Source organism: Aythya marila (genome assembly GCF_965140915.1).
Source record: "Aythya marila genome assembly, chromosome: 4".
In the NCBI taxonomy this organism is placed as follows: Eukaryota; Metazoa; Chordata; class Aves; order Anseriformes; family Anatidae; genus Aythya; species Aythya marila.
Genome location: NC_139045.1, coordinates 61,330,684 through 61,349,748, shown reverse-complemented (window position 1 = coordinate 61,349,748; position 19,065 = coordinate 61,330,684). Strand labels below are relative to the sequence as shown.

At 40.0% G+C, this 19,065-nt stretch overlaps 1 protein-coding gene across 4 annotated transcripts in view; it reads right to left on the bottom strand.

Moving 5' to 3' along the window:
* PROM1 (prominin 1) overlaps window positions 1–19,065 on the bottom strand; it is a 61,226-nt gene that overhangs the window by 21,162 nt on the left and 20,999 nt on the right. For 3 of the 4 annotated variants that reach the window (XM_082759273.1, XM_082759275.1, XM_082759274.1), the window contains exons 4-9: window positions 13,885–14,090; window positions 7,555–7,675; window positions 5,071–5,134; window positions 2,291–2,380; window positions 737–954; window positions 252–326 (exon numbers count right to left, since the gene is read on the bottom strand). In XM_082759273.1, the coding sequence (XP_082615399.1) occupies window positions 252–326; window positions 737–954; window positions 2,291–2,380; window positions 5,071–5,134; window positions 7,555–7,675; window positions 13,885–14,090 (774 nt within the window). The remainder of the gene's footprint in view (window positions 1–251; window positions 327–736; window positions 955–2,290; window positions 2,381–5,070; window positions 5,135–7,554; window positions 7,676–13,884; window positions 14,091–19,065) is intronic. The other variant, XM_082759276.1, reaches the window with a different exon arrangement.

Sequence of the window (19,065 nt, the reverse complement as noted above, 5' to 3'; positions counted from 1 at the left end):
AGGGCTCTTCTTTCAAGCAGACAATTAGCATAACAATTTTGAAGTGTAGTATCCTGGGGATGTAAAGCACCACAGTCATATATTTAAATATTAAATCTTGGTCAAACAATGGAATAATGAGAGGTATCTACCATGAGGCAAGATAAAGTGGGAACAAGAGAATTCTGCTTGAGAAAGCCAAGGGAAAACAGGTGATTTGTAAGTATCCCGGTTTATTTATTAAGCACTAACAAGCTTGTCAGGAAACATACCTTCTGAACCAGACTAGAAAGGTCTATTTTAAGGACATCGTTGACCTTGGCTAGCTGTGAGCTCACTCCCGGCAACTAGGAAACAAAAAGCATTCTTCAGTCACATCAAAGTAGTAGTCTTGCTACTTTACTAATATTTCAAATATAGCAGTGAGGGTAAAGAAACTAGAAAGCCCATTTATAACAGAATCTTTCTAGCACACCCCTGAAACCTTTGTTGTACAAAAGTAAAGTTTAACTTGAGCATTTTCAGGAAGAACAGATTATTTTGCAGCCCATAGCAGCACTTTAACGTAGCTGCTTGATACACATTTTATTCTCTTCTTCAGAGAAGATGAAAACAGTAACTGGAATTACCCAGAAACACAGAATAAGTGAAGTTCACGTATCTCACAAGTGACAGCACACTGAACCATCAATTTGCAGAGATATTAGTGGGCTTATTCAAGGCAATCACTCTGCAAGTCTGAAAAATATTCTCTTACCCCACTAAAATTGGCATTAATGTTCAGCTGATTTAATGAATTCCTGATGATATTGCAAGTTGAGGCGGCCTGTGCTGCAGAGCATGCAGAATCATTGAGGGTGTTGCTCAGGTGCATTTTAACATCTGTCAAATTTGCATGAAGTCTCTCGGTGCCTTCCTGCAAAACCTCAACAGAGACGCTCACATTTTCCAGTGCCTCCTTCGTTTCTCTGATTGCTGCAAGGATGAGATACAGTTTTTAAAAAATCTTAAGTTAGAAACTAGATACAGGTAGAGAAAGTATACATGAACGTATAAGCACTATGAGCTTCTTAAAAATACTGATTTAAATAACCTTTCCATCCCTCCCAGAAGAACCCTCTAGCACAGAATACATATTTCTTGCAGATAAAAATAAATCACTTATATTTTCCTACAAACAAATTAATGAGCTCAAGCTACTTTTATTGAGACTCTACCCACTTCTCAGATTATTCTTTTCTCCTCTTTCCCTCATTTTTCTAAACCAGAGGATTTTGATAAAGAACTTTAATGCTTGGTTATTAGAAATCAAAAGAAAACCCATATCCACATGACAGTGTTTTCAACATGGCGGTTGTAATCCAACTCAAGAAATTATGTAGCTGCAAGAGGAAAGGAAAAGAGATCATGTTGTAATGGCCAAGCATTAACCCATGTTAACACTGTATGCTTTCAGATTTTGTCCCAACCACACAAAACAAAAAGAACACTAAACAGGTGTTTTAAGACAAAAACCACAAAGATACAACTAAAAATGCACAAGTGTACAAAAATAAAGCACATTTCACACAACACAATCTTTTTTTTTTTTTTTTTTTTTTACCTTTGATAGCCCTTTCCACTTTGACTTCAAGACAAATAAGAGAAATAAAGCAAAAAAGGAAAATGGTGACGAATGAATGAGAAAGAACTCAATAAAGAATTTATGAGTTAAAAAAAAAAAAAACAAACACAAAGTGACTCAAGTTTAAGGATGCCTTTCACTTTGCTCTCTGAAGTGTGCCTGATTCCTGAAAAAAAAATAAAACCTTAAATAGGGGAAAAAAAAAAAAAGTATTTTCTTTAAAGGAGACAGAACTAAGCACAAGCAATGCTAAACTTAGAGGTACGATCAAGAAACTGTTGGCACTCTCATAGTAGGCTTGGCAGTGATGAGGCCAACGTTTGTTCATTCACTGACCTGTCAAAGGCTAACCTGCAAAGACCTACAGAGAGATCTTAGAGCACAGCTCTCCTAGTCTCCCTTAAAATCAATGGAAAGGGACAACCACCTGAATAGGGAATACAGATTTCATCTGTCTTCAGTGACTGCTGAAACTAGGTATCAACAATGGCACCTGATTTACTTTTTAAATACATTTATAAATCTTAGAACATCAGATATCCTCAGTCTAAAAGCAACATGACATGTAGAAAAATGGTAAGTAGAATCATAGTACTGCATAAAGCCATCCCATGCTGTGAACTAGAAAGATGACGCCTGTCTTGCCATGGCAACTGAACATTAATACAAGAATATGCACATCTTTACCTCCTGCCATTGTCAAAGCTGCATCAAGTGCGGGACGCACTTCTTTCCCCAGCTGTTCTTGAACTCTGCTACCAAGCAAAGGTCCAACATCTGTGGCACGGAGAGATGAAAAAACGTTACATACTAGTTCAGTTTAAACTACCTCACAGGTGCTATCAGACTGAACAAAGGATAGATAAAGTATTAAAATTTCTCGAAGGCCTGACAGTCAAAATTCAGTGACAGAAGGATCACACAAAAACTCAACTGTCCTTTAGTTAGCTATAGGCTTATAAAGGACAGCATTACATCAAAATACAGTGGAAAATATTCAGTAGCACTTGACCATATACATAAAGACCCATACAAGTCTTACGAAGTGTGGCTGAGGGAGCTGGGGTTGTTCAGCTTGGAGAAAAGAAGGCTTGAGGGAGACTTTATTATACTTTACAATTACCTTAAAGGAGGTTGTATCAAGGTGGGGATCGGGCTTTTCTCTCGAGTACCAAGTGGTAAGATGAAGTGGAAACGGGCTCCAGTTGTGTGAGGAGAGGTTTAGAATGGATTTTAGGAGAAATTTCTTTACTGAAAGGGTTGTGCAGCATTGGAACAGGCTGCCCAGGGAAGTGCTCACCATCCCTGGAGGTCTTCAAGAAATGTGTAGATGTAGAACTTAGTTGCATGGTTTAGTGGTGGACTTGTCAGTACTAGGTTGGACTAGATGACCTGGGGGTCTTTTCCAACCTGAATGATTCCATGAATATTCCAATAGACTACAGAATCTGTATTACATTACATTTACTACTTTTTTTGGAAACAGACTTTTTCCACAAGCTACCTTAACACAGTCTCACATCTGGAAAGGAATTTTGTGGCATACTCATTCACTACAAGCTACGGTTTTGTAGTGCAAGAGAAAGAAGTAAACAGATTCTTTTCCTTACTCGTTCCTCATGCGTCAAGGTCACCCAAAGCCTGGACCTGCCAAACACCTCTGCTGAAATCCCTTAAGCGCGTTATGCACGTCTGCCAGTCACTGCTCCTCACATGCTGCATTCAGCTCTGGTGCTCATGGCACCAGCTTCAAGCTCACCCAGCACTATCCCCACCCTCCAAACCCTCCTGCCTCACTGCCCGCAAACACCAATGAATCTTAGTTCAGCAGAAATGAGAATGGGTGTGTGTGGAAGACAGACAAGTGCAAGAGCAGAGATTGGTGAAGCATCTTAACACAACATATCCTGTAGGTGGCTGCTGGGTCTTCTCCATTTTCAGGTTACAGTAAACAGCTTTTATGGCTTTTGCTCTCGATGAGATGGGAATAGTGAGTGGTACAGAAGCATCCATTACTGTCAAGACTGTCATTTCTAGCTTGGGATGAGCTTTTTATCAAGCAGAAAAGACTTTTCAGCATTTCCTTAGGGTGGGCAAACTGAACTCATCTACATTTCTCTCGAGGTTTATGCTGCTGTTGATTCCCTTTGAATGAAACCCTTTTGTCCCCACGTATCACACACTTAATTCTGGTATCCCAGTACTATACAAGAAAATAAAAGCTATCTTTATTTATTGATGAGCACTCTTATCACAGAACCAGCTATGTTCCTGTTAACTAACGCATTAAACAGGCATTGAGAGTAAATAAATATTTAATTGGAATTTTCAGTTTGCAGTGCCCGGGAAGCTACAAGCTAGTATTTGAAGTGCAGATGTCAATTTATTTTTAAATTATTATTATTATTTTTAAAGACTTAAACATGTCACACAGCTTTTTAGACTAGAGTGTTCTTGGCTAGAGTTAGTTAGGGAGATGTGCAACTACCACTTCGGCTACCATGCTTTAGTAGCCTTTCACAGCAGAGACACTTTGACCTGAAGGTATGCCAAGCTGCCTGCACTGAAAACTATTTTTAAAATGGACTTTAAACCTACACTGAAGGATAGATTCTAGGAATGATAAATCAATACATTTGCTTCCAGCAGTCCTGTTTCAAATTAGTTTTGGTATTTTAGTATTGCATTTCAGTCTGAAACGCAGACCTGTACTCAAGTTGCCATGTTTATTAACACATGCTAACAATATGTACTGAATTCTAATCTGTACTGAATATGATCACCCTTTTCTATTATCATTGTTTTTGGAAAGTGATGCTTAAGTTCTAAAAAACATCAGAGGTTTGGTTGTTTCTGTTTATTGAGGCATATAAAAAGGTGATGCTGTGTATCATGACTGCACTGAAGGAGAAGGTGAAGCAGTTGTATGTCAAGTTTTATCTCTCGCTCTTCAAGTGCTCATCCTGAAATGCCAAATACACTAAGCAGCTTTGGGAAGAAGATAAACGCATATCTCAACTTCGAGCTGAGTAGAGGACAAAGCATAACAACAAAAATAAACAAATGCAGAGATCTATCAGTCATTGTAACTGTGGCAACAGCTAGCAGCTCTCCTCTTTCACATTTGGCTCCACAGTCAAAAACCGAGGAATAATACTCTAAAAAAGCATTAGGTATTAGTGGTTACTGAACTATAAAAAGGAAAATAAAATCTTAGTCTGACTTACTGTGTAAGTGATTTAACAAAAGAATTATTTCAGAAAATAATGTGCATTACAGCAGTTCCAAGACAATTTATATGAAAAGAATCTTAGGTTTTAGCCTCATTTACGATTAAGAACAGTAATTATGTTTGCAAACTATATTCTTACAACTAAAATTTCACTTTGCATTATGAACTGTTTACATTATCTTATCGAAGGCTTTAAATACACATCACTAACTCCCTTTAAATCAAAAGTACTTACTATTTAGGTCAGAGAGTGCTTTATCCTTGGTTGTGTTGTACTGGCTCACCAAGTAGTCAATTTGCTGAAAAAAGATAATATGGAAAACTATTAAAGTAATTGGAAAAAAAAGTAATGTTTTCAAACGAGTCAGAAATTGCCACACTGAAACAATCCAAATATTTGTGCAAACCTCCCAAATCCTAGAGCTCTGTTTTCAGTTAACTAAATATTTTAAAACCCTGCTTAGCAGAAGTGCACATAAAAAAGATGCAGTTAATCGGGAAGTCTACGCAACTGGAACATCTCTGGGGAAAAAGATTCAGCTTAAAAGTGTTAAGTACCAGGAACGGTGGCCATATGAAGGTTTCAAGTCAGGCAGGCACGGTAAGTTTGTGCATGTCTTCACCTCTCTTACTTGATTTTTCTAGTGAAAGAGAAAATTTCTCTGGAAATGAGAGACATGCAACAAATTGATGGGATGGTAGCTTTGAAGAAAATTCACAGTCCTGACTGGCTTTTACCTGGGCAGCTTCTCAGAGCTTCTCTTACAGAAAGGAGCTGGTCATTCTGCCTTAATGCAAATGTTTTTCATTATCTACAAATGGATTTGGCCCAGTCTCAAGCTTTCAGTGGAGTAAAGAAAAAAAAAAGACACAAACAAAACACCACCCCCAAAACAACCCACACATCATACAGCAGTGCATGTAATTAAACAACAAAGTATCACACAGGCTTTTTTTTCACCAAAGAAGAAAAAAAAATCATAGCAAGAAGGCTTTAGTTTTTTAAGTGGGACAGCATTAGGCTGGGCTGCTTTCCTAAGCTAACTCGAGAACTAAAATTTTGGAGGTCTACAAGTTTTACACCATCTCCAGCAATGTCACAGACAAAATGTGATTCAGTGTAACTACCAGCGGTATCACTCAGTACTCATGCTGTCTGCTAATCTTTCAGGCAAGAACTCTTTACACATGACTTCATTTTTCAAATCCTCTTATGTTATACACCTCCTAATCATGAGGCAAGGACATCAGTTAGGATTTCAGAGTTCTATAGCCAATGAATTGAATTCCACAACCTTTTCAGCAAACTGCAGTCCTTCTCTTTTCCTCACGAAATTCTTACGTGTACTTACCTATACATGATACCATTGTACCTTCTCTGTCAAAATGACTTTTGAGATATATCTGATGATTACATAATTAAGTGCTATCAAGTCTAAGAAAGAAAAATTAGTAATCCCACATATTAACTAAAAACCTGCTACATATCTGAGACTTTGACAAACTCCTGGCATGAATGTTCAAGTCCTGACATTTAAATTCAGTAATTCAGGTGTTTTTTATTAACTTTTAAACTAGTGTCTATTTTTTTCTCTATTAAGATAGCTTCTTCTATGTAACAAGATTGTCTACGCTCACAGTGTCATGGGCACTAATCACTCTGTGAAGAGACCAGTGGGTTCTGAAGCAGCTGGGTTACATCTTTGAGTGCAAACCTTCTTTTGGCACCTCCAGGCTCACGAAAGGCCCTCTGTCTCAAGAGAGATATGAGATGTGACCTCTGCTTCCTACCATATACCTGCATCACCCTCCTGTCACACCACTATGCACAAATTAATAATTGTATACAGAACAACTCCAGATACGGAAAAATTTAAATGTCACTCCTCAGATGTCTCCTGTTCTCATGTAGTCCTGCCAGCAGACAAGCAGTTTGTGGGGTATGGAAGCCCAGAATTACTGTAATTGGGATGCTCCCACACCCACAGTGTGAATACCAGCTATTTCAACTTTAACAGCCACATGGAAGAAAAATGGATATACTAGTAAATTAAATAAAGGCAAGATACTACAGCTGTAGGACATTTTTCCTCCCAAAACATAAAGAATTGAAATTTGTATAGGGGGAAGTTTACAAGTCTAAGCATTTATTTTATTCTTTTAGTGCAAAAAGCTACTGCTTTTGCAATGTCAAGGGAAGCTTGACAGCAGAAAAGAGATAAACTTTTCAATATAGCACAGTACCACATTGGTTTAAAGAAAAAAAAACAGTCAAAAATAATTCTGGAATAAAGTTACCACAGTTCATTCCCAGAGCACACATGCCCAAAAGACAAGCAAACAGGAAACAACACAGAATCCAAGCTTTCATGTAATACATTTTTTTTTTTATTAATGTGTGTTGCTTTTAAAATCACATTTTGTCAAGGATTTCACCTGCTAGCAGTCTACACTAGTTCAGGGAGAGGAAAAGAGGATCACTGAACAAGCATCACTCTAATAGCCTCCAGCAGTCCAGCTCAAAAATTGCTCACAGAATGTTTGCTCCCAAACATTAACAGTTACGTGAAAACTTCTTACCTCACATAATTTACTCCGTGAGACTGACACACAAAGAACAGACACCACACTGCAGGTGTAATTTATACCCAACAGAAAGAAACAATAATTATACTTCTTCCCTCCCACCCTCATTTCCCATAAAGAAAAAATTCTTTACCGCTGGAGTGTCGTTTAGGAAAACTTTCAGATCTTTAAAATTACTGTTAACCAGTTTCTTTGCTCCTCGGACTTGACTAGTTAAGTGTTGGTTGGCGGCATATGCACAAAGTACTCCAATGCTACAAAAAATACAGTTAACAGATATTTATTACTGTGAATGCCCATTATGACATTTTAAAACAGAATAAATATACAGGAAAAGAAAATATAATCAAAATAATGGTCTCCTCCCTATGTTTACATCATCTTTTTCTTGCTATAAAGTTCTCACATCCACCACTCAGTGGAGCAGAGGAATTAGCCTTAAGGGCAGATATGGTACTACTAACTCAAATATAGAAAGGGTAAAGCAATGTTAACCCGAAGTCTCAAGAAGTTTTTAATTTATAGCCACTTACCATTTGCATTGATACTGTCAGAAACTGCGAAAGTGTGCATAGCCTAGGTAAATTGTATGAGACTTATAAATGTTGCACTTCCACAAGTACCATTAATGCTGACATGGCTACAAGCAAATGTTCATAAAATAGCTACGAAAAAGAATATTTTACATTTGGAAACTTCAGCAATTTTTACTCCTAATGGCCCTATTTATTTACATAATTACATACATCTTTTAAAAGGACATGAATAGACCCTATTAACTCTAAATATATATATAAACATTTCCTGATGATAAAACAAAAGGTGGAAAGCAAGCTGCTATATATATATAAATAATTAGCACTGCTGCTAATTATTTCCTATTTGATCATTCCCACTGTAAAATCCTAACCATAACACAATAGATTTGCACAAACATTAAGTAAAAAGGCAATTAAAAATCCCATGAGAGGCTCCAAAAGCTTTCTTAGCATACATAATACTTAGGGGTTTAGTCTAGTTTATGTGTAAAATAAACAGAAGGATGAATTTTGGTTTTAAACGTCTCATATCCACAACAGCTATCCTGCCAGTTGGAAAGGCATCTTCTGCAGTCACAGGCAGCAGAAGATGAATACAGCAGCCTGAGGTAGGAGTGCAGTAGTTACAGGCTGAATACAAACCCACTCGATGGCTTTAGCACTAACTTGGTGTGGGCTTTAACTGGTGGACAGCACAGAACCCCTCAGCGCAGGCATGGCACATCCCCAGAGGGGCAGCACTGCTGCATCACAGGCTTTTCTGGACAGCATGTTTGTTCAGTCTCTTAGCTTGCACTGCAGTGTGACAGCTCAATCCTAGCGATTAGAGAGGCAGGATCATGAGAAAAACACATGATGGACATCCCAGTGACAGAAGGCACTAACACCGATGGCACTGTACTCCTCACAAACCGACAAACTTCATGTGCTGGCATCAAGAAGACCTAGTATTTTTAAATAGGTCTTATAGAAAATCCATACTAAGCTCCCTAATGGGCAAAGTTAAGAATAAGTAAGAACAGTTCTTCATCCAAACAACTTACGTTCAAAGGAAGCCATAACATAGGCACTCAAATGAGAAGGGGATGGTGGAGAGAAAATGAGTACCTAAAACAACGTGATGCATAAATCCTGGCAAGACAGGATCAAACACGCTGATGAGGCTCATCTCCTCATTTTATCCTAGGTCCAAACCCAAAACTTTATCTTGCTTTTCCTCTTTTAGCTTTCCCTGGCAAGGTAGAGGCTTGTTCTCCCAGCAAGGCCGCTCTCAAGTGCAAGACCTTTTGCTGCACTGACAAATGCTCAGAAGGCAAATTCAGGTTTCAGAGCGTGATGCAAGAAGAGATAGCAAGGCTACACGCAGGCAAGACAGCTTCTGCCTGTTAGAATTCCTTCGCTGATGTTTCTCTCAAGATCCACAAGAAAAATTCAGAACAGGCTGACAGAGTCTGACATAAAGGGAGAGCCCAGTTTCACAGCTCTGTCCTTAAAGCTGGCTATCAGCTCTCCTCCGAGAAGAAGTCACTAAACAAGGGCCACCGACATTCACCTGACTACTTAACTAACAGCAAGTGGCACCGTTACATTTCCAACAGGGCCAAACACTCCAGCAGCCTTTAGTTACCACCTGTGGAAAGCGAATTTAGGAAGCGTAAAATGCCGTGAAACCGAGCAACTTGCAGCGTAAGCAGAAGAAACAGCAGCAAGCGCTCTGCAGTGCGGACACACACCATTTATCATTTCTCTTCATTCTCCAGGGATGGCAATTGTCTCAAAAACGTTCTAGAAAGATAGTCAAAGATGGTTTTCCCCTTTATTTTTCCTCTCCCCCAGATCTGAAGAAAAACGACCTGAAGCTATCAGGAAAAGTAAACATTTGTGTATCGCTCTGCGGTCCGGGTTTATAATGTCATCTTTGTTCTTCGGCCAGGCAGCGTTTTTATGCCTTTTCACTGTTATGCTCGCAGACCAGAAAGGTCAATTTCAAGCTAACAAAACAGTACTTTGTGAGATTTGAGCACGATCATTTTTCTCTTCAGTCTCCTACATAGAAGGAGTGGGAGGACACCAGACGGGGGAGATGCTTTAAATAACTAAACAACTGTAACTAAACAAATACCCAACACGGGAGAGGAAAAATCTATCTGTGCTATAACTGAACCTTGAGTCAACATTCAATAAGCAGCTATAAGGAGAAAGGCATAAAGAAGCAATAAAGCGGACATGCCTTTCCTACAGCAGATTAGAGAATCGTTTGAGCAGGCTCCTTGGGAGTCAGACCTTCCGTGATCAGCCTCTTGTCAGGTGTCACCAGGGGACATAAGTTACTAACCCAGTTGTTGGGGGGAACCAAGCTTTTTCTTTAGCTGTGGCTCCTAAAAAACTTTCAAGTCACAGAACGGAAACACTGGATTGATTTACATCTTGGGTAAGTGCCACCTTCCTCACTACTAAAACTGAATACAAGGAAATAATGGGGAGAGATTTCTGTACCAACCTGCTCCCCAATTCTGTCGATTAACGTTGATTTCTGGGTTATGAGCAATGTGCATGACCAATCCCAGAGACCTTCAATACAGCCCGAAAAAGGTACTTGTCAAGGTACCAAATACCACCTCCATTCCTTTGGACTTAGCTTCCCCTAGCACATCAGATGTGACAGCATCCATGACTTCAAAACGAACTTACGCCACCACCACCTCTCTTGGAAGGACAGAAAAGGGACCATCTAGTAGCCAAACCACCATCTGGGACTGACACATTTGATATTGGTACCAATACCTTGTCTTTATGAGGTAGAGGAATTAATGGAATTACATTCTTTCCCTCAGAAAATGTGTTTGCCTAAGCTTGCTGACTACTAGGAAATAAAATTAAATAGCAAACCTGTTCCTAATTTCTGTGCAACAGAATCCTACTTTGTATGACAATATCCCTACATGAAAACCAAATTACCAAAAAGCATAGCACGTATTTCTGACTCAAACTACCGAAAGAGGTATTTCAAATGTAGAATGCCTCTACTGGAGAATGACACATGTAAGTTTATTTACTTCAAGATAAACAACTGTATACATAATCATGACTTCTGACTTGCCTCTGTTCCTTGAAGAAACCCCATTTCAAGAAGTACACCTTGCCTTCAGAAAGCAATGCCAGCTTTTTGTTTGCTTTATTTTAAAAGAGAGCTGGCATCTTTGCCCTTCCTTTGCACAACTTCTCAGTAGTCTTAAAACCTTATCGTAATAACCAGAGCACTGTCAGTGGAAAAGTGAGAAGAAATAATGTTCCTCGTGAATAAAATCTACTAGCTGAAATCTCCTAAATATCTACATTAACAGCATGCACAGGGCAGTATGAACTTGCATGCTGACTCATAAAAAAGACTTCTTCGTGTTTCCAGTATTCAGGAGTTGTTGCCTGTAAATACACCAACTATTGCGAGCTCAGTGTTCAGCATCTTTCCCCTACTCATACTCTCCTACTGTGCATTTGACCTGACCTCACCAGCTAAGGAAAGACAGTTTGGATCTGTCTTTCAGACCAAAGACTGAAAAAATAAAGAGGAAAAAAAAGAAGAAAAAAAAAAAGAAAAAGAAAAAAGAAAAATGGCTCCTGCTTCCTATTGTTCTTCTGTGCTTTGATCCTTTGAATGAGAGAATCCCAGCATGGCTGGCACTGCAAGAGAGAGGGAATGGAGAGGAAGATGCAGCCAATACATTTGGGCAGTACATCCTGAACAAGCCCATGCCCTAGAAAGCCCTCTCTTTCCCTCCAGCATCCACGTGTTCATTCCACCGTGGGTCCTTTAAAGCAGAGCTCCACTGGCGGAGGTGTGGTTTCAGAGCACCACAAGGGATGGCTGCCTTCCTAAACACATCTCTGGGAGAAATATTTCAAAGGGAGACCTCCAATGCTGCATGAACTTCATATTCGAATGAGAGGACACATCTTAGTGATTTCATGGCACAGCTTGATGTACCAGTAACAGTGGAGATTATTTAAGCTCTTGTTCCTTTGGCTATGTCTGCAAGTAGCCATAAGCATTTGACTTGCACAGGACTGAACTCTTTTATATTAATGTCACAGCTTATGCATGAAGCCATGGCACAGCTCTTGAGATGTGTGGCTTTGGGAAAAACAGGTAAATCTTCCAACTAAGCTGAAACTGCAACTTGGGGGAAAAGTAGAAAATACATCCACGTGGAGAGGGTGGGGAGGGAACGGCTACCAACAAGTCCTTTTGTCTTTCAGAACAATGGCAAGGAAGCTGACATGGTTTTAAATAGATCCAGGCATGGCATCTTCTCTTCCCTTGCTAAAGAAGATCTAGGAAGGGCATCAGCCTCCTGCTTTGTGCAGGTGTGTAGTGGAAATCTGAGGGCTAGACCTGCCTCAGCCGGGCTGGGGTCATTGATATTACCTGTGTAAAGCCTGTCTTGCCTTGCGCAGCACTCACAGCATTAGAGACTTAGCTGGGGAGTCGTATGGGATTATCTCTGCCTGTGGAAACCTGCAAACAGAGCTCAGGCCAAGCCCTCCCTTAGGGTAGGCATCTCACACTCCTGATGTCTGATACAGAAGAAAAATAAACAAGGATGAGTTAAAGGAGCAGCTTCCCTAGTCCTGGAAAGCGTGTTACTGGGGATCACCAATCACCCATTCGTGACATGGGGAGATGCAGTTGCCATCCTGGGTGTGCTTAACAGGAATAACTGGCAGCAAATGTTGGAGAGACTGACGGGGAGATTCAGTTGTCAGGCAGCAGCCCTCAGGCATCATAACCAGAACACAGTGTCCTGAGACATGACACAAAGACATCCCTGCAGCTCCAGCATGCTGGTAGGTAACTCATAACATTTTCTTTGAAGCACCACTGCACTAAGAAGAACTCTCCTCCTGTCATCATGGCAAGGATGTATTTATCTCCTGCTTCACCTGCTACCTACCATTTGGCTTTCTGGTTTTCAGAATACGTAAGTGTCATGGATTTTAGTGATGCCCGGGAGAAAAGAGAATGATCCAATACTTGATATCAGCCAGGTCTACATTCGAGCATGAGGAAGGCCTTAATTCAGCATAACAGACAGCAGTAAAATGAAAAAGAAGTCAAGGTTACAGTGAAGTGACAGGTTATGCCCCACCTGACTAAACAGCCACAAAGTACAAAACAAAGACTTGATTTTTTTTTTCAGATAAAATCACAAAAAAAAAAGAGCAGGTGAAAAAAAAAAATGAAGAAGCTGAATGAAAATTAGAAAAAAAAAAAAAAGTAAACAACATATTTTGAAAGCATCTACAGGGAAAAGTCTGGACAGCAGCCCCTCATCACCCATTATCAGCTCCTAAGGTTAGTAGGATTAAAATGTCTCTAAACTTGGGCGTTTTACAGCGAGTACGTGCATGGCTTAAACAACTCAATCAGTGCCCAAAAGAAAACCCGTTAATCTGAACTTATAAAACAACCTAGAGGTCAACAAATACTAAGAAAGGTCACAGTAGCTTTTCTCACCACTACTACATGACCAAGAACAAAACTGTAGGATGTACCTTAGGGTCTTTATGGGATGGCAATTGGACATAGGACACAGGATCTGCTGTTCAGGAGTTCAAGGTAACATTCTGCTATTGCCACCTGGAGACTGGCAAAAGCCTCGTTTGTCAAATTCAAGCTTTTTTTTGTTTGTTTTTTTAACATTTCATATCTACATTCCTCTCAAGTGAATACATAATGACCTGAGGATATCAATGGCAGCAGCACTTTTATAATGCAGTCACATTTTCTTTAATAATAACAGTAATGTTATTTAATCTAATGAAATTACTTCTGCACCTGTAGGCTAACACAGTAACATTATAATGTCATATGACACTGCAAAATTAGTGCTATACCAAGCTTCGCATTGTGCTATTCCACTTGCCTTATTATTAAAGAAGCAACAAAAAGAAATGTTGCAAAACAGCTCCTCTGACAGTCAGCATTTTTCTTCTGTCTTTGATGCATTTCCCCACCACAGTTGTCACAGCAACGACACATACAGAAGCAAAGTCCCACAAGAGGCAGTAACAAAATAAATAGCAATCCCAAGGCTGCGGAGACTATAAAACCGATTTCATAGTAGATGGCCTGTAATTCAGACAAAAATAGTGGTAATAGCAGGTATCACACAGTAACTGCAATCAATACAGAGCAAATTAATAAAAAGTAAACTAAAGGCTAAACCATCTACTGAGTTACTGAGGTTATGGACCTGGTGTTTTTGTCAATCATCGACAGCTTTTCCAACAAAAGGATACATGACATTGCAGACACCAACAGCTAACACTTGGTTAACTAGAGTATTAAGGAGGTAAGCTACAGGAATGAATTTGAAGGGAGAAATATGCTCACATGAAATGAATGCAAATTGATTCCACTGAAATAGGTTAAAAACGAACACATTTGCTTTCCTGGACCACAACTCTAATGTTTCTCACATCTGTTTCCAAGAAGCCTCCATAGATGTCAGCAAGACTGCCTAGATCAACACTTCGTTTGGGGGAGGGAGGGCACTTTGTTCTCTTTTTTAATCAGTTACGAGTGGAAAGATTCATATGAACAGCAAAGGGAAGTACTGCACTGGGTGACAGATCGCAGTAGCAGAGCTTTCTGCAAACTGTAGAAGAAAAAATTGCTTAGGGACTGAAAACCATAAAGGAGTGGATTTTAGGCTCTCTCAGGTAAAGACATTTATTCTGGTGCCAAGCAGCTAAACAGCAGCAACTAAAAGGGTGCTTTCAAAGCCTGGAAGGAATGAAAGGGAAGCGTGCAATGCAATACCCTAACTAGCTTTCACGCTGGAAGCAGTGCAAGCGCTTGAGGTCTGTGAAGCTGGGCCAGGCAGCCCTGGCACAGCAGCATGCAGGGTGATGTGGGTTCCAGGGGGCAAGCTGTGAGCCCTGCAAGCTGAGAGCTCTGCTGCAGATACAAACCAACATGCCCAGACCCCGAGCGGGCAGGCAGGTGTCCCTGTGCAGAGCTAGGCAGTGTGGTGTGAACATGCTCCAGTTGTTTCTCTTGCCTAATAAATCTCTCTTCTCTTATTTTCTGCAATTTTAGGAAAACTGATTAGCACACCAGTACTTTGAATCCTCTTGTTTTACAGATCTGCCAGCACTGGGGCAGGTTGGCAGTAGAAGGATAAAAGTGGGGCTGCGTATTGTCCTGCAAAAGAAGTTGCAATTTCTCACAAGCTATCATGCTCCACTTCCAGCTTTACTGATGCCCTTCCTCACAGTCCCTAATTACCAACTGATCCAAATACAGCGACCATTACCATTAGCAGAGTTGCAAATTTCTGACCTAATTACCAATTCTAGGATGAAATCTAGTTTTTGTGTTGTTGTTCTTTTTTTTGTTTTTGTTTTTGTTTTTTTAATCGTCATTATTAATAACTGCCAGTTAACTGCTGAAATCCCTTCTGATGAGTACAAACTAGATGCTTGGAAGAAGAATTTGGCTTTTGTTTGGAAAGAATTATAAACTAACCCACAAAAACATTCTCATTCTCTTTTGTAATTAGCTGAACACTTCAGAGATTATTCTACAATGTACATTTTAAAATATGTTAGATGGAAAAAAATACTTAAAACAAGACAAAAAACAGCTATGGATGTTTTAATAGGAGTAGTGCGTATCGACATTGTTAGTTTTTTGTGAAAGCTGCACATCTACCAGATAACACATTACCTGGAGAGTCAGGACAACATTTTCTGGCTGTGGAAGTCAAAACAAATGGAGAGTGTGTATAATACACAGGCAGCATGCACAAAAACAAATTGAGTAATGAATAATTAACCACGATCAAAACAATTAACAACACAGAAACAATAATAAAAAGCTACCGAGGTAAAATAATGTATAGAAGCACCATTAAATAACCACAGAAAAGAATTTACAATAAAATATAGAGGCAGATCATTTCTGGTTTCCTTTGCAAGTAAACAAAGGAATCTAGGTTTTGTCCAACACATCTCAGAGCAACACAGACTGGTTATTTCCGTACCAAACATCTGTTTCCTGTAATTCCCAACAAATCTCATGGAAGAGTAGGCCAGGGATTGCGTTACTTTGTGGTTTAATGATTTCTTCAGAAATTCCACCTGCCATAACTGATCTGTGATATTCCTGACTAACATTTTCTTTTCAGTGCTGATTTTATTTTGGCAGGAGAGCAGCAGTTTCAGTAGTGGTTTTGGGACCCTAACAGATTACACAGAAAATTCACCCTTACTTTCAACTAATTACAGAGATGTTTATTTTAAATTACGCAGAAGTAAAGAAGAACAGGCATTCGGGAAGGACTAGGGAAATGTATTTAACAGATCCCTAATTCACTTCTCATCCATATTTCAAAAAAACCCTGAAAGCTAAATATTCAAGGACAGGAATTTCCGACAAACCTGATTTCCCCTTTGTTTTCACAATGAAAATTGTAGTTCTTGTATTTTTCCTATTCATCTCCACATGCCAAGCTCACACCTGTTAATGCTATCCCTTTTGTCATCAGCAGAATAGAAAAGTGGACTAGCTAAAACAGCAAGACCCCTCAACCCAAAGGCTGCCATGTGAGAATCAGAAATGTTCTCAAGTTTTGGGGAAATTTTTTATCAGCATCACACACATCTTTATGAAACCTCTGCTGTACAATGTGTTTAAAACACGGAAAATTGTATTTGGTATCTTATTTATAATGGGAGGAAAACAAATGCTTATAGTCCCTTAAAAATATGGTACTGAGTAGGATTTTGAACCTTTTAAGCAAGAACACCTCCCAGCAGAACTGAAGCCATCGCAGCAGCAGCGTGCTGGCTCTGTGTGAGCACACAGCAGCTGTGCTCAGCTGCTAGGTTATCCTGGCAGATCCGTGTCCCTGCCAGGGGATGGTAAGGCATCCGCGGTAAGAATCCAGCTGGGAACACGGGGACACACGGCACAGAACTGGGAAGGGCCTCCTGGGTCACTAACACATTCTACAAATAGCTTGACATAAAAAAAAAAAAAAAAAAAAAAAAGATCAGGAGGAATGACAGCAGAAATTTAACAGGATAAATGGATAAATGGCAGAAGCTGTTCTTCTGTTCTTGCTACTGCTTGGTGCACTGGCGAGTCTTCTTCTAACATGCATTTATACATGGCCTGTTTCTGTGCCTCTGCTTCTGTGATAACACCATCTTTTGCCCAAATAGCAGTTTTCTCTTCATATATATTTATAAGGAGTAAAGATATCTCTTATCAGTGCGTTTCCTAAGCTAAGCAAACTCTTCCAGTCTCCTCTGAAGACCTATGTGTTTCCCAGATCATCCTAATAAGGATGAGCCCATCCTAGTCTGAGTTCATTCTTCCTGAATTTGAGCAACAAAAACCAGAGGCAGTATTTGCTATTACTTACACCCTTCAGTGATGTTCACGTTTCCCTATCCCTATTGGAAGCTCATCCAGAGGTACATATCCACAGCCATGCGTACCTCTTCACAGCTACCTCTCTCTGATGCTTCTGTCTCCTGAGGGACTCTCTATTTACCCTGATTTAACTTCTCAAATTTGTTTCAAAGTTTCAGGTCAGAATTAGGACCTACATTTAATGGCCTAAATCTGTTTAGTTCATAAGCACATCTGATATTGTGTTTGTCACCCTATAATCACACCATTTTACCAACGGCTTTCACCAGAGAACTCCAGCTGTTATTAGGCTCAAATTTCTCACAACTTACATAGCATTTACTTAACACTACACTGACGCTCATGTATAACCACCCATGGTCTAATGTTTTGTCCAAAGACTCTGCCAACCAAGTCCACCTTATGCTCCTCGCAAGGAATGCAAGCACCATCTGTGTTGCACCACTACACAAAGCCCCACCAAACAAGCCCGTGGAATTGGCTAGAGTTGCTTGATGTACTACAAGAACAACACCCATACACTCAGATGTCATGCAGAGTATATCAAACCACTGGAGTAATAGGCTCGCTGTCATAAAGACGTGGAAGCACAAGGTCTTCCCACTTCAAGTTTTTCTTCTGCGTTCAGTTTTGTGTCCCTCAATACAAGAAGAACATTGAGGCCCTGGACCATGTCTAGAGAAGGGCTACGAAGTTGGTGAAGGGCCTTGAACGCAAGTCCTATGAGGAGCGGCTGAGGGAACTGGAGTTGTTTAGTCTGGAGAAGAGGAGGCTCAGGGGAGACCTTATTGCTCTCTCCAACTACCTGAAAGGAAGGTGTGGGGAGCTGGGGGTCACCCTCTTCCCAAATATAACTTGTTACAGGACCAGAGGGAATGACCTCAAATTGTGCCAGGGGAGGTTCTGGTTGGAAATGAGGAGACATTTCTTCTCAGAAAGAGCAGTCAGGCATTGGGACAGGTTGCCCAGGGAGGTGGTGGCATCACCATCTCTGGGGGTGTTTAAGGAAAGGTTGGACCTGGTGCTTAGGGACATGGTTTAGTGGGTGATACTGGTAGTAGGGTGATGGTTGGAGCAGATGATCTTGAAGGTCTTTTCCAACCTTAATGATTCTATGATTCAAATCCCAAGATCATTCAGCTCACCTGATTCAAGGCAATAGCTTAGTGCCTTTGTGCCAAGTTCTACACTCATCTACCTGACAGGCACACGATCCTGTAAGTAAATGGGTCACACAAAGTGACTTGTTCATTGCGTGGTCCCAGTTAAGATTCCTACTGCAGGAACTCAACCAGTGATGCTGCTTCAAAGATGGGTTGCTGTCCTTGAGACCAGCCTAAAATCAAATCCAAGTTACGTTCTACCTCCTCTTGCTACCAGATATCCTAAGGATTTCAGCTGTTACAAGAAAACCACAAACCTAAAGAGAGAATGGAGAATATACTTGATGTGATTACCATACCACATAAACTATAATATAATTTATCAGTAGACTGTGGAAACTTTCTGAGGACAATAGCTGAAACTAACATGAAAACTGAGCAGTAATAGCTTTCTCTTAAGCATTTTTAAATAGAAAACACATTCTTCAATACAAAGGGGTTTCAATCTTTGCACAATAAGCAGCACAATCACATTACAGCTGGAACTTATAAGGGAG